At 32.3% G+C, this 14,598-nt stretch overlaps 1 protein-coding gene across 1 annotated transcript in view; it reads left to right on the top strand.

Moving 5' to 3' along the window:
- The window catches only part of TAF3 (TATA-box binding protein associated factor 3), a 218,507-nt gene extending 205,022 nt beyond the window's left edge, over nucleotides 1-13,485 (top strand). The window contains exons 6-7 of the mRNA XM_074268711.1: nucleotides 10,122-10,228; nucleotides 12,075-13,485. Of these exons, the coding sequence (XP_074124812.1) occupies nucleotides 10,122-10,228; nucleotides 12,075-12,189 (222 nt within the window). The 3' untranslated portion in view covers nucleotides 12,190-13,485. The remainder of the gene's footprint in view (nucleotides 1-10,121; nucleotides 10,229-12,074) is intronic.
- The last annotated feature ends 1,113 nt before the right edge of the window (nucleotides 13,486-14,598 follow it).

Below are 14,598 nucleotides of genomic sequence, written 5' to 3'. Positions count from 1 at the left end.
CTGTGCAGACCAGATTCATCATGGACTGTGGCTGCAGGGAGAAGGAGCTAGCACACACCTGATGAGTGCAATAGTGAAGGACAGGAATCCTATTGGCTCTGGGTACTTGCAGAAGATCAAAGTCCTTAGGTTCAGTTCCAGGGAGAGAAGACAACTCTGGTTTGTAGTCACTGGAGAAATGCAAGAAGCAGGAATATTTGTGAGATACCATGGCTGAGGAGAGGAGAGCTTAAGTTGTAATGCTGGAGAAACTGAGGAAAGATAGAGATTAGAGAGTATTTAATAATTTATTTAAAAGGGAGAGTTTTACAGGGACCAGATGGATCCATGGTTTGGTCCCAGGGCTGAATGAGACTATCGTCTCCAAGAATCTAGCAAACAATCCAAGTTCTCAATGACCTATATACACATGGCTCAGACAGGGATAAAGCGAGGCAGGGGCAGAGGCAGGGTGCTGAGACTGGCAGCATGGGACTAACAATCCAGTTCTGACAGGATGAAGGGAGGCGTGGGGGACATCTGATTACATAATGGAGAGAGGCACCCAACATTCTGATGATGCCTAAAATAGAAGGTTTTTCTCCATATTTGGATCTTCATGATTAGGAGGGAGGAGTGGTTGAGCAGAACAATTATAAACTGAGGCAGAACAATAAGGGAAACCAAAACAGGATGATTTTGGGAAACTGAGTCAGGACAATAAAAAGTACTGTGGTCCTAAGAGACCCAGAGAGACTCAGAGAAGTAGCTGATGCTTCAGACATCATTCCCCACTCTCCAAAACTACAACTTGATTACACTGATAGCTACTAAAAACAAAATAAACAAATTAATAAAAATGAGTAAGTAAAGGAGGAAGAACCCAACCATAGATAGTTGTTGTGGGGATAGAGAAGATCTGGGTTCATATTAAAGAAGAAAATGGAGTTAAAATTGTCACTCCTTTTTCAGTGAGAAACATTAAAGGATCTCAAAACACAAAGAGTTTTCAGAAGCACTTAAAAAGGACTTTAAAATTCATATAAGAGCGGTCAAGGAAAACATTTTTAAAAAAATAAGAGCAATCTAAGAAAAGCAAGAAGATTATGAAAAAAACCAGAAATAGAAAATCAAAAACTTAAGGAAGAAAATACTTCCTTGAAAACTAAAAGTGGGCAATCTAAGACATCAAGAAATCGTAAAATCAAAAGAATGGCAAAATAGAAAAAAAAAATTGAAACATCTCATCATATTTGGAGATGGAGAAGAAACATCTGTATTGGAGATAGAGGACAGATGGAAGAGAAAGAACGTAAGAATAGTGTCTAAAAATTGCAATAAAAATAATCTTGATATATAGGAAATTTTCAAGGAAATGTACCCTGAAGTTTCTAGGACAAGAAGACAAAAGTAGAAATAGAAAAAATCCAGGAAGTAATCCCAAGGAAGAAAACTTACAAGAATATCATAGCCATATGTTAGAGCTCCAAAATCAAGGAGGAAACATTGAAAGCAACAAAAGAAAAAACAAACACCAATTTAAATATCATGGAGATACAATAAGTATTATCAAGACCTATCAGCTACTGTATTGAAGGATGATAGGTCTTGAAATACTCTATTCCACAGAATAAAAGAGCTGGGGTTAAGAGGATCATTGGAATTTAGCAAAGTTAAGTATAATTCTGAATGGAGGAGGAGAGAAGGGGAAGAAAAGAAAAGAAAAAGAAAACTCAACACAACATTCAGGAGAAATATAAGATAGATGTTAAAGACAATTATAAGGGACTCAGTAAGGTCAAATTATTTACTTCATATGTGTGAAAATAGCAGTACTTTTATGATTATTGTTTAGGAAGTTTGAAAGTAATGTATGAGCTGAGCTGAGTACAGTGGTTTGATTCTAAAAAAATAAAACTGGGGGCAGCTAGGTGGCACAGTGGATAGAGCACCAACCTTGAAGTTCAAATCTGGTCTCAAACACTTAATGCTTCCTAGCTATGTGAACCTGGGCAAGTCACTTAACTCCAATTGCCTCAGCAAAAAAAAAAAAAAACCTGTAGGGAGAGATAAAAAGGAGTAATTATACAAATGAGGCATAAAAAGAACAATTGATAAAGAAGAAATGGGGAGGGGGTGGACAGTGCTGGAATCTTACCTTATTGGGGTTAAAGAAGAACCCACATACATTTATATATCTAGAAAGATACAAAAGTCTTCTCAATTCAGAATGAAATAAGGGGACAAGGTGATAAGGTGGGGAAGACAAGAAAAGGACTCAAAGAGATGGGTAGACTAAGGAATTGGAGAGCAAGGTAGTGAGAAAAAGTAAAACAGAGGAATGAGAAAGGATAGGGTAAATAGGGTGAGAAGAATAGTGCAGGAAAATAGGAAGGCAGAAAATACATAAGTAATTGTAGCTTAGAATGTGAATGGGATAAATTTACTCATAAAATGGAAATGAATACCAAACTAAACATTTGAATTCAACAATATGTTGGTTTTAGGAAACATAAAAATAAGAGATATACATAAAGAGTGATTTTATTCAGTTATGTGCTAGTAAAATTGACAATCTAAGTGAAATGAATGAATATTTACAAAAATATAAATTGCTCAGATTAACAGAAAATAGAATACTTAATCCTATCTTAGAAAAAGAAATTTAGCAAACTATTAATAAGCTCCTTAAGAAAAAATCCTTAGGACCAGATGGATTTACAAGTGAATTCTTAAAAATATGTAAGGAACAATTAATCAGTTCTTTGATTATTTAATCAGCCAACAATAAGGTATTTGAAAAAATAAAGACGTTCTACAAATTCCTTTTATGACATAAATATGGTTTTGATATCTTAATCAGGGAGAACAGAAAGAAAGAAAACTTTGAGCTAACTAATTTCCTAATGAAAATCAATGCAAAAAAAATTAAATAAAATACTAGTAAGAAAATTACAGCAATATATCACAAAGATCATATTAGAAAAATAATTGGCAAAATTGACTGTATCAGTAACCAAAAAATTATATAATTACATCAAGAGATAGAAAAAAGGCCATTGACAAACTACAATAGCCATTCCCATTAAAAATACCAAAAAGAATAAAAATAAAAGAGTTATTTCTTTCTTAAAATAAGTATTGTCTATCTGAAAATAAGCATTATCTGTAACACAATTAAGTTTGAAGCCTTCCTATTAAGATCAGGAATGAAGTAAGGATGTCTATTATTACTACCATTATTTAATATTGTATGAAAAATGCTAGCAATGGCAGTAAGACAAGAAAAAAGAAATTGAAGAAATAAAAAATAGAAAATGAAGAAACAAAATTATCACTCTGCAGATGTGCTTATGCTATAGTTAGAGAATCAGCTAAAAAACTAGTTGAAACATTCACAAATGTATCAGAGTTGCAGAATATAAAATAAACCCACATGAATCATCAACATTTCTATATACCACTATCAAAACCCAGCAGTAAGATAGAAAAATTTCTCTTTAAAATATTTGTGAGTTTTCCTGCCAAGAAAAGTTCAATCATATGAACACAATTACAAAATACTTTTCATACAATAAAGACAGAGCTAACACCTGAAGAAATATTTATTACTTTTAGCTAGGCTGAGCCAATATAATTAAAATAACAATCTTATCTAACATATTCAAAACTATACTGAACTGCCAAAGAATTGTTTTAGAGAGCTAGGAAAAAAATAGTATCAATTCATCTGGTAAAACAAAAGATAAAAACTAGTAAGGGAATCAATGAAAACAAAATTTTAAGAAAAGCAGTCTAGTAGTTCCAGATTTCAGACTATATTACAAAGCAGTATGCTTACTGGCTAAGAAATAGAGTGGTGAATATATGAAATAGATTAGGTATAAGATCCATAGTAGTAAATGACATAGTAGTCTAATCTAAGATTTTGGGGTGTGAATTCAACTTTTGACAAAAATTTCTGGCAACCCTGAAAAGCAGTTTGGAAAAATTCAGCGTATACCACCATCTCACACCATATACTAAGATAAGATCTAAATGAATAAATAATAAATTAAATTAAATGAACCAGTGATTTAGACAAAAAGTGATATCAGTAAGTAAATTAGGGCAGTATGGAAAAATGTAAGTATCAGGTTTATGGATAAGTGAAGAATTTATGACCAAGCAAGAGATAAGAGAGGATCATGAAAAGTAAGATAGATCATTTTGATTGCATGAATTACAAAGCTTTACACAAACAAAGCTAATTCAGTGAAAATTAGAGGGAAAACAGGAGGGATGATGGTAAATTTTATAGCAATTTTCTCTGATTATGGTCTCATTTCTTAAATATATAGGGAGTCACTCCCCATTTGATGAATGGTCAAAGGATATGAACGTTCACTTTTTAAAAGAAGAAAGTAAAGCTATCAAGTTTCATGAAACAATGCTCAACATCACTACTGATTATAAAAATGCAAATTAAAACAACTCAGATACCTCTTATACCTATTAAATTGGCTAATATGATAGAAAAGGAAAAGACAAATGCTAGAGGAGCTATGGAAAAACGCTAATGCATTGTTGATAGAGTGGTGAACTAATATAGTTATTCTGGAGAACAATATATGGTAAACAATGTTCTGGTGAACTCACTAGGAGCTATCAAATTGGACTTACCTTTTGGCCCACCAGTACCAGCACTAGATCTGTATTCCATAAATATGAAAGAAAATTTTTATGAAATTTTTTTTTTTTTTTTTTTTTTTTTTTGTAGACAATTGGGGTTAAGTAACTTCCCCAGGGTCACACAGCTAGGGAGTGTTAAGTGTCTGAGACCAGGCTGAATTCAGGTCTTCCTGACTTCAGGCTGGTGTTCTATCCACTGTACCACCTAGCTACTTCCTACACAAAGATTTTTACACAAATATTCATAGCATCTCTTTTTTGTACTGTCAAAGAATTAGAAATTGAAGGAATATCTATGAACTAAGGAGTGACTGAACAAATTATGGTATATGACTGTGGTGGAATTTTATTGTGGTATAAAAGAAGGATGATTTTAGAAAAATCTGGGAAGATTTATATAAACTGAGGCCAAATGAAGTAAACAGAACCAAGAGAGAGCATTATACACAGTAACAACAATATTGTAAGGATGGTCATCTGTGAAAGACTTAATGTACATAATGATGCCCTAAGACATTTCTAAAGCACCCATGATTTAAAAATGCCATCCACTTTTAGAGACAGAACTGATGAAATCTGAATACCCTCCACATTGTCAGAACAATTGGGGTGTTATTAAATGTTTTTGTTTGGACCATACTAATTTAATAAAATTGAAAGTGTTACTTAAATTATTCCCACATGAATCATAAGTTAACTTATTCAATACTTTGTCAGTTAGACTAAGAGCCAGAAAAAAATAATAATGCCTATTTTCTCCACCAACTTCCCTGGAAATTTTGCTAATCAAGCTCTCTGTGCCTTTATCTAAGTTGACAAATATTAATGACAATTCTTTAGTTCTGACAAAGCAAGTACTTAATTCACCTAATTTTACCTTCATTTAGACCACCATTAAGATTTGATTAAAAGTTTAAGCTTTTACATTTTAAAACTGCACTCAGACTTTAGGAACACCCTGTATGGATATGTATATATGTTTATTAGGATAACTTTCCATTGACTCTGCAACTCTTCTCCTATAGAGTTCTCTGTTAGCACAAAGATATATCATAAAAAATAAAAATAAATGCATTGGTCATATTTTACAACAGATGGCTTTCAAGAATGAAATTCTGAAGAAACAAATTATTCTGTTGAGAAAGGCAAAGAGGAAGTGTAGATGTTTAAATTCTTAATGTTTCATTGAATCTTTTTGTTGTTACATCCCAATCATTTCTCTCCTACCTCTAAACCATTTTTTGTGACAAAGGACAATGCATACAAACATTTGATATCCAGGAACCTCTGAGGACAGCACGTGTACCATTTCTGTTCTAATTATTTCCTCTCTTCTTGCCTGGAAGGAGAACATGTCATTATCTATTCTCTAGGACCCTTATTGTTTGTTTGTTTGTTTGTTTTTTCCAGTTCCTCAAGATCTATTGTTTTAGTGTTGGTTGTTTTTTTTTTTTTTTTTTCTCGGTCATTGTTTTAGTGATTTACTTTGTTATAGTTATTGTGCATATTGTTTGCTTGGTCTGTTTATTTTGCTGTGTATCAGTTCATGCTAATTTTCCCATGTGTCTCCGAATTTTTCATGTTTGTCATATCTTAGTGTACTTGCTACTATAAAGAGTATTGCTGTGAATATTTTGGCATACTTTAGATTTTTGTTTCTCTTTGACTTTGAAGTATTTGTACAATATTGAGATCACTAGAAAAAAAAGGAATGGACAGTTTAGTCACTTTTCCTGTACAGGTGTCCCAATAGTCTTAATGCAGTTTTAAGCTAACAAAGCTTAAATATCTGAAGTTTTCTGCCTAGTTTTCTGAGTCTACCAATTTAAACATGTCACAAAAGTTGGAGGGGAGGGGTAAGATACATCCACCTTCCTACTTTTTAGCAACTCATGGTTAATAGCATGAATTACTTGGAATTGTTGCTTTACCTAAATGATTTCACTGTATTTAGGGGAAGACATTGGAAGAACAGAAGAAGAAACTATTGAAGGTATTAGATAAGCTAGAAATCATTGGTAGAAAGCTGTTGACTGACAAATACCTATTCTGCCAAGCCTCTGCCAAGTAGGACACAGCAGAGTGAGAACAAAACATGAGGAAACAGAAACACCATCACAATGCCATTTCTGAAAAGTGTTAAAAGCTAAACTACATTTCAGATATTTGGTGTTCATAATTAAGATTTACAGGGGAAATGGTGTTATTATAGCAAAAGCCTCTAAATGACGACTTTTCTACAGAGAAAGAACAAGCAGTGGGTCAAAAAGCAATTTGGCCCAGTTATTTGGCACCTTTCAGAAATCACTAGAACAAGAAGTTGGATATCAGGTCTTTAAAGACTTGCTTTAACTGCTTTCCACATGCCATGATGTTGGCTTTTACCATTATAAACAATTCTTTGTGGTCACACTAATACCTTTCTTTATGACTTCTAGGCAGGATTTGTTTTTGCTTCTGTTTTTGTTATTGCTGATTTTCTTTTGCAGGTAGATTTTTGGCTACCAGATATTACTGGTGAAATCAATATGCAAGCATTTATTTACCAGTGCTTCATCTTAGAGTGCATGAGTTTTGAAGGGGAGGACAATAGAATATAAGCTTCACAAAGCTTATAAATGAATGAATGAATGAATGAATAAGTAAATGTACTGTCTCTCTTTATATCCATGCATATTCACTCACTCTCTCTCTTTCTCTCCCCCCTTTCTTCCTCTCTCTTCCTCCCCCCCCCTCTCTCTCTGTGTGTGTATGTATATATATATATATATATATATATATATATATATATATATATGGTGCATGTGTTGTGTATGTATGTATACACATATATCCATGTATGTATATATACACATATCTGTATGTTCATGTGTACTCACATGTGTGTATCGTATTGTGTGATTGTTTGCATATTTTCCTTCTTAGAATGTGAGCTCCTGGAGTGCAAGGGTTGTTTTTACCAACTTTGTATCACTAGTGGTTAGCACAATGCCTGGCACACTTAACAATACTACTTGATTTGACTTCACTCCATTAGCCAAGTACCACTATAAAAGCACTTGCATACTAAATGGAAATAAGCTCTCTAAAAACCACAGCTACCTAGCTATTCAGGCATGTTTTCAGAAACTATATTTATAGCAATGTCTTATAATATATTCCTTAATGAGTTTTTAAAAAAAGATGATTTGAATAGTAAATATTTCATTTTTGAAAAAAGAAATAAAGCAGGTCATATGCCTTATATAATATGAATAGGGTATGATTTCTTAACCAAATAAGAAATAGAGAACATTGTAAAAGATGAAATATATAATGAATTTGAAAAACTTTTACACAGACAAAATTAATGCGTCTAGAATAATGAGAAGCAAACAACAGGAGGAAAAATCATTGTATCAAATATCTATGATGAGAATGTAGAGGAAAAAGCCCACTCCTCAGTAAATAAAGAGAAACTAAGGGAGTGAGCATTAATATAACATATATTAGGTGCAAGTCACTATGCTAAGCACTTTTACAAATCTTATTTTGTCCTCACAATAATCTTGGGAGGTATGTGCTATAATTATCCCTATTTGAAGATATTGAAGCAAACTTAGTGACTTGCTCAAATTCATACAGCTAGTAAATGTCTGAAGCTAGATTTAAACTCAGGGTCTTGATTCCAAGCCTAGTGCTCTTATCACCAGCTTCCTTTAAGTAAGTAAGCAAAAGTTGAATAAGCAGTTTTCAAAAGAGAATTGCAAACTAGCAGCTATATAATAAACTGTCTTAAATCACTAATAAAAGGAGTGAGTTTTTTTTTAAACCTTAAAGGTTCATCTAACACTCAACAAATTGACAAAGATGACAAAAGATAACAATAGTTTATTTTGAAGGAGTCATGAAAAATAGTCATGTATTACCATGCCAATTGGAGCTGTGGATTAATATAGCCATTCTGGAAAATAATTTGAAATTATGCCAATAAAGTGTTTTCATAACACTTCATATCTGAACCAACAGATTCCAATGCTAGATTTATACTGTTAGAAGATAAATGACAAAAAGAAAGGCTCCAAATAAACTAAAATATTTAAAGCAGCACTTTTTGCAAATTGCAAAGAATTAGAAACAGCTCAGTGTCTATCCTTGTTCTTACAGAAGTTATACTGTAGTAAGGAAATAAAATATAAGTGCAAAACTAAAATTCAAAATATTTTATTATAAATGCATTTGGGAACAGATAGTTAACTTACAGTGAGATGTACCCAGGAACTTCATGATACCTAGGCAGCAAGAGTTAAACTTACTACTGTAAGTTTCAGAGATTGTCAATTGTAATCTTACTTTATGTCTTCCTTTGAAATCACTAAGTGAGGTAAAATCATAAAAGAGCCTACAAGAATCTGTAATGACAGCACAATGTGCCTTTATATGCTGTCCACTGAAAACAATTTTCCAAGTTCTTCAAAACTGAAGAGTTTTAAATAAACCTTATGTGAAAAACATGTTAGCAGGTCAAGAAAAGAAGAGAACTTCCTCTTTTTGATATATGAAGCTCCTATAAAAATAGAATGTTGTTGGAAGAATAGATAAATTCTTGCAAAATTACCTAAATGAAATTATAAGATATCCCATTATAAAAATTCTAAATCTTTCCTCTTGCTTTTTTGTGTCTTTTTGAAAGTAACATAGAACTATTTCCTAAAAATGGTTTCATTCTGTGGAGCTCTGAGGAAATTCCTAATAAAAATAAACTGTTTAGAACTGTTGATTAAAATAAAATTGAGAGGATATGATAGTTATAGCAAACTAGTGTTTGAATGGGTAAATGTTTGGCCTCCTTAGCATTTTTTCATTTGGCCTTTAGTAGATTGTACTGTACTATAAATGTCATAATGGGAATGGAAAGTTACTTAGTAACAACTCTTTTATATCCTTGATCTTATCAGCTAGTTCAGGAGAAGGGTTTGGCTAATAAGTAATAAAGTAATACATGCATGTTTCTCTATGTATATTAAATCCATGTATCTCATGCAGAAAACTCTATATTAGTTGAGCTACATAGCTTTGTTAGCTGTAATAGCTGTAAAGGTTGTAATCCAAAGGTCTGTATATATGTTAAAATATTCTTTAGGATGAAGTCAATTAGAGATAATATTGTTCACAGGTATATTCACATGGAGAGAGAGAGAGAGAACCAACAAACATTTTATTAAGTGACAAATATTGTTCTAAACATTATTTTGCTTTATGCCTTTAGAAAGTCAGGATTCGTTTTGAATGGTAATAACATTTAAGCAGTTAGTTATTTTCTGTCTAGCACAAGAAAAGTGAGAAGGGTCATGCTTTTAATTAAAAATGTCTTATTTTTTGTTTCAGTTTTATTTTTCTCTATTTTGGATTTAAGATATAAAATAATGATTATTCTCTTTTGTTCCTTTTTGTACTTTTGTCCTCACTCTTCCTTATTGAAAAAACACCAGATCAGAGATGAATGGGGCAATCAGATCTGGATCTGTCCTGGGTGTAACAAGCCAGATGACGGCAGTCCAATGATTGGCTGCGATGACTGTGATGACTGGTACCATTGGTAAGTTGCCCCTTCACATTTTTTTAAGAGAAAAAGAAAACTTCTTCTAACATCTCCTTCCCATTTGAAAGATATGGCCTATCAATGATTACTTGAGAAGCGTGTGTGGTAAAGTGACTCGAGTCAGTTGGTTAATTTAGAAGACCTGGTCTCAAATCTCACATTTGACAGAGATTTAGATAGCTTTTGGCAAGTGATGTGATCTTCAGTATCCAGGCAACTTTTTAAGAATAAAAATTTTGTTTTCAAGGGAAAGAGAAGAGAGTCAGGAGGTAGAGAGGCATTTGGAACTGAAAAGTTTTTTAAGTGAACTTTCAAAAAATTTTCATGTTTTTAAAAATTGAATACAAATTATACAACAGGTACTGATCTACAGTGAGACAATGTTCTCATCAGACATGCCCCTCACCATCGAAACACAACAAGTATTACTATTATCTTCTCACAAAAAATGACTGCCAAAATGACTATCATAATATCATATTGGAAAAAAACATAATGTCTGTAGAGTCCCTTAATAGTCACAGGAATTAACAAGCCTAGATTTGTGCCCATCTCTCCTACCAAGTCATATAAACCTGAGTTTCAATGTTCCCAGCTATTATGTCAAGGTACTTTCAAATTATATCATGAAGAGTGTAAAGCTCGTAGAAATAACAGCTGTTAAGATTATTTCAGAGTGCCTCCTGGAGATTAATAAATGAAGGTGCTGTATAATTATATAGTCTTACTGAAATTCCTCTACTGAATTACAGAAAGCTCAAAGATTCATTGATATAGAACTGGAAGGAAACTTAAAGGCTTTCTTGTCCATTCCCCTCATTTTACAGAAGAAAAATTGAGGCCAGGGTGGGGGAAGGGCATGACTTACTAAAAATTACACATGAAGTAAATGTCAGAAATGGGACTTTGAATTGTTACAGATATTTCTTGAACAGCTTATGACATATTCTATTTACCAAGACAGATCTTTTGGTAAGGAAGGAAATATACAGTTTTCATTCTATTTCTTCTCCTAATTCTCCTCCCTATCCCAGACTCACTCCCCATCCAAAGAATATTTTTTCTTAGAAACGTTAATGTTTGTATGATAAGAACTAAAATTTTCATAAGAAATTTAAATTTAAAAAAAAAAAAAGCAATTGAAGTTGCTTGAGTGACTTTATTTTCTTTTTTTTTTAATTTAACCACTGTTCCACTGTTCACATGTTTTTTGATGTTACCAAGACTACTAAAAAGGAACTTATGAGTTTCACCATTCAGAGTTCAGGATGGTAAAATTTGTGGAAAGAACCCTGACATTTTCTTCACCCCCAAAAAAAGAATATAGAGAATTACTGGAATAAATACTTGTTGTGTTTCCTAAAAAAAATTGTCTCCTTACTATTGTAGTCATTTACTAAAATAATATTTATCTTATAACTAATTTAATAAATGCTATAAATTATTAATACTGTAGTAGTAATATAATTTCAAATTTTGCTAAAATATCTCATTATTCTTGAAGGGGTCATATCTGAAGATCTTAAAAAGTAGGATTGGACTTTGAAGTATTTATATTCTAAAAATATGCAAATATTAATATATCTCATAAAACCTTATAGAAAAAAAATAATTTGTTAGGAAAAACATTTGGTCAGCTATTTTCTTTGTATTCACTAAGAAAGGAATAAAAAAATAGTCTCGGCTATAAGATTACATATAAACAATCATTTGACTTTTAAAAATTTTATAAGTTGTATTATAAGTTAGAAATAAATCATCCTTAAGAATGTAGAAAAGAAATTTTAACTTAGTAGTAAATTATTTAACTGAGATTTTGTGGGTTGTCTGTAAAAATTTGTAGGCCCTGTGTTGGAATAATGGCTGCACCCCCAGAAGAAATGCAATGGTTCTGTCCCATGTGTGCCAACAAAAAGAAAGACAAAAAGCATAAGAAGAGGAAGCACCGAGCACACTGAAGTTTCCATGATGGGCATGGTCTCAGCTGCTGAGTGTCACATTTGGGCTTCTCTGATGTCTTAAGAGAGAGATTTTGGTGCAGTTCTTCTGTCTCATGCCGCCTTTATGTTACAGAGATTATGAATCTTGAAAGATTCAGTAACAAGAATAAACGGTCCACCTTGGACTGTTATCTTCTGAATGCGTTTGGCCCCCATGGGATACATTTTTCGTATGATCTCAAGTTTTCATCTCCTGAAGATAAACTCAAATAGAGTGGCATGAGGGCTAAATGAGTTGATGATCCAACTTCCACTCTTACATTTCTACAGTAGCAGTGACAAGTGTTGTAAATAAAAAAATCATCTTTCTTCCCTTTTGATTTTCTTTTTTTTCTCTCCAGAGCCTTTTTATTAAGGTGTTAGATGAGAGGATAATGTGTAAATGGCTTTGACTGTAATTTAAGGAGTGATTTCATTAGTCTGAATATAGTTTTCTGCCTTTTTCTCTGCATAGTAAAATAATCGTAATAACATGAAAGAAAATTCCAGTTGGGATGCTGGTAAATATTTTTGTGATAAGAATATATGATTTTCCCCCCACACACACAGTTTTTAGTACTTACATGTAAACATGTTCATGCTTTTTGTGAAATATCTTATTTTTTTAAAAGAAAGGTTTCTATTGTGACCAGTTTTCTTTTGTGCAGATTGTTTTATGTTAATTGTAATATATTTTATATTTTTGGTTGTTTCATAATTTTGTTGATCTTTAAGCTGCTGGTGTCTCTTCTCATTGCTTGTACATTTCATCAATTTGTATAAAAATACTTCAAATTAAAAGACTTCCCTTAATGTAAATATTGAATATTTATGAAGTACTTATTTTTAAATTTTTTTATCGTGTTTAATTCTAGCTGTCTTTGAAATCCATTGTGATTTCAGCCATGTCTCTAATTACTGTTTTCCATGAACCCAGAAGGGGAAAGAACTATTTTTCAAAACAATTTAGGTTAAGAAGTAACTGAGCAGCCACCCAATAGCATTGTGAAGGAGGAAAGTCCTAGCAGTTGGAAGAATAGCAAGGAGATCTAAATCTCTGGCATATGCTTTAAAATTGTTTTATTTGTCAATTTTTGTTACTATCCAATGTTTTTACTTAATTTTATGAAAAAGAACATGTAGATTTATTAAAAGTCAGAAAACCAATGCTGTAGCAGTTTGTGTTTATATTGTTTTGTTTCTGCAAACCTGTTAACTGGTTTTATAATTTGAGACTAAAATAAAGTATACTATGAATATTTTTAAAGAAGAAAATCAAATTGCAGGATGTCAAAACTTTATTATAGCATTGATTGTGGGGTAACATTTGAGTATCGTGGCAGTAAAGCAAGTAATTTAATATAGAACATTGAACTTAATTTGAACAATATTTATGTTTTGGAGACTTTGGAATAAAGGCAGGCTTTGTTATTTAATTTTGAAATAATCTTTGGGCTGTGAAGCGATATATATCTTGAATTCTAGCAAACGGGATTTCAACCTGTTACACAAATATAATAAACCTTTTAAAGGTCAAGTTAATTGATATTAGGATGTGAATTTATTTTATTTTTAAAACATATAATCTAGAGAAATACGTTTTTTTCTCTCATGACTGTTAAATTGCAAATTAATAGAGGTAGAGTTGGTTAATTTAGAATGCAATATTGCATTTCTCTCTTTGTTTAACACTGCCCCTAAAGATTGTCCCATCCCTGCAAATACCCAACTAATTTGTTCATGAGAATGTGTTTTGTTTTTTATTATTTGGGCTCTTTCTGTGTTTTATTACTTCTTTTTGTAACATTTTCACACATATGCAAATCCACATATTAGGCCTTTTTTTTTTTTTTTTTTTTTTTTTCGTGTGTGGGGGGGAGGGAGGTCAAATAAAGATTGCTGGCTGTTTCTTAGTTTGCTTTTCTATTTCCTTTAGGAGTTTGTTCCCTGAGACATGGATAGTGGACTCCAAGTTGCCATATTTAAGGAAACAGGTCATGCTAGTGAAATAAGAAAAGAAGTATCTATATAACTTTTTTTTTTTTTTCTTTTTTTTGCCAATCATACTGACTGAGAGACTTTAGTCCATACTACATTACTACATTTAAGGAATTTCAATCAGTTTGTTGTCCCTTGCTATTTCATGGTTGCTTTCCTAAATCCAGTTCATGATTTTATAAATGGTCTTTGCAGTAATAAAACCAAAGAATCATTTTCAGGGGGCTGGATAGCTCAAGGGATTAGTAATGGAATACGGAGCCTTTCACCTCTAGGTCACTGAGTTGAATCCAGCCCAGGTCACTAGAGACCAAAAGCCGTTAACATCCTATGCAGTGCAGTGGCCTGTGTGAAATGAGCTCAGTCTCAGTCTCTAGTGGACAACTGTCC

Source organism: Sminthopsis crassicaudata, chromosome 5 (genome assembly GCF_048593235.1).
Source record: "Sminthopsis crassicaudata isolate SCR6 chromosome 5, ASM4859323v1, whole genome shotgun sequence".
Taxonomy (NCBI): Eukaryota; Metazoa; Chordata; class Mammalia; order Dasyuromorphia; family Dasyuridae; genus Sminthopsis; species Sminthopsis crassicaudata.
This window is presented reverse-complemented; position numbering and strand designations above follow the sequence as displayed.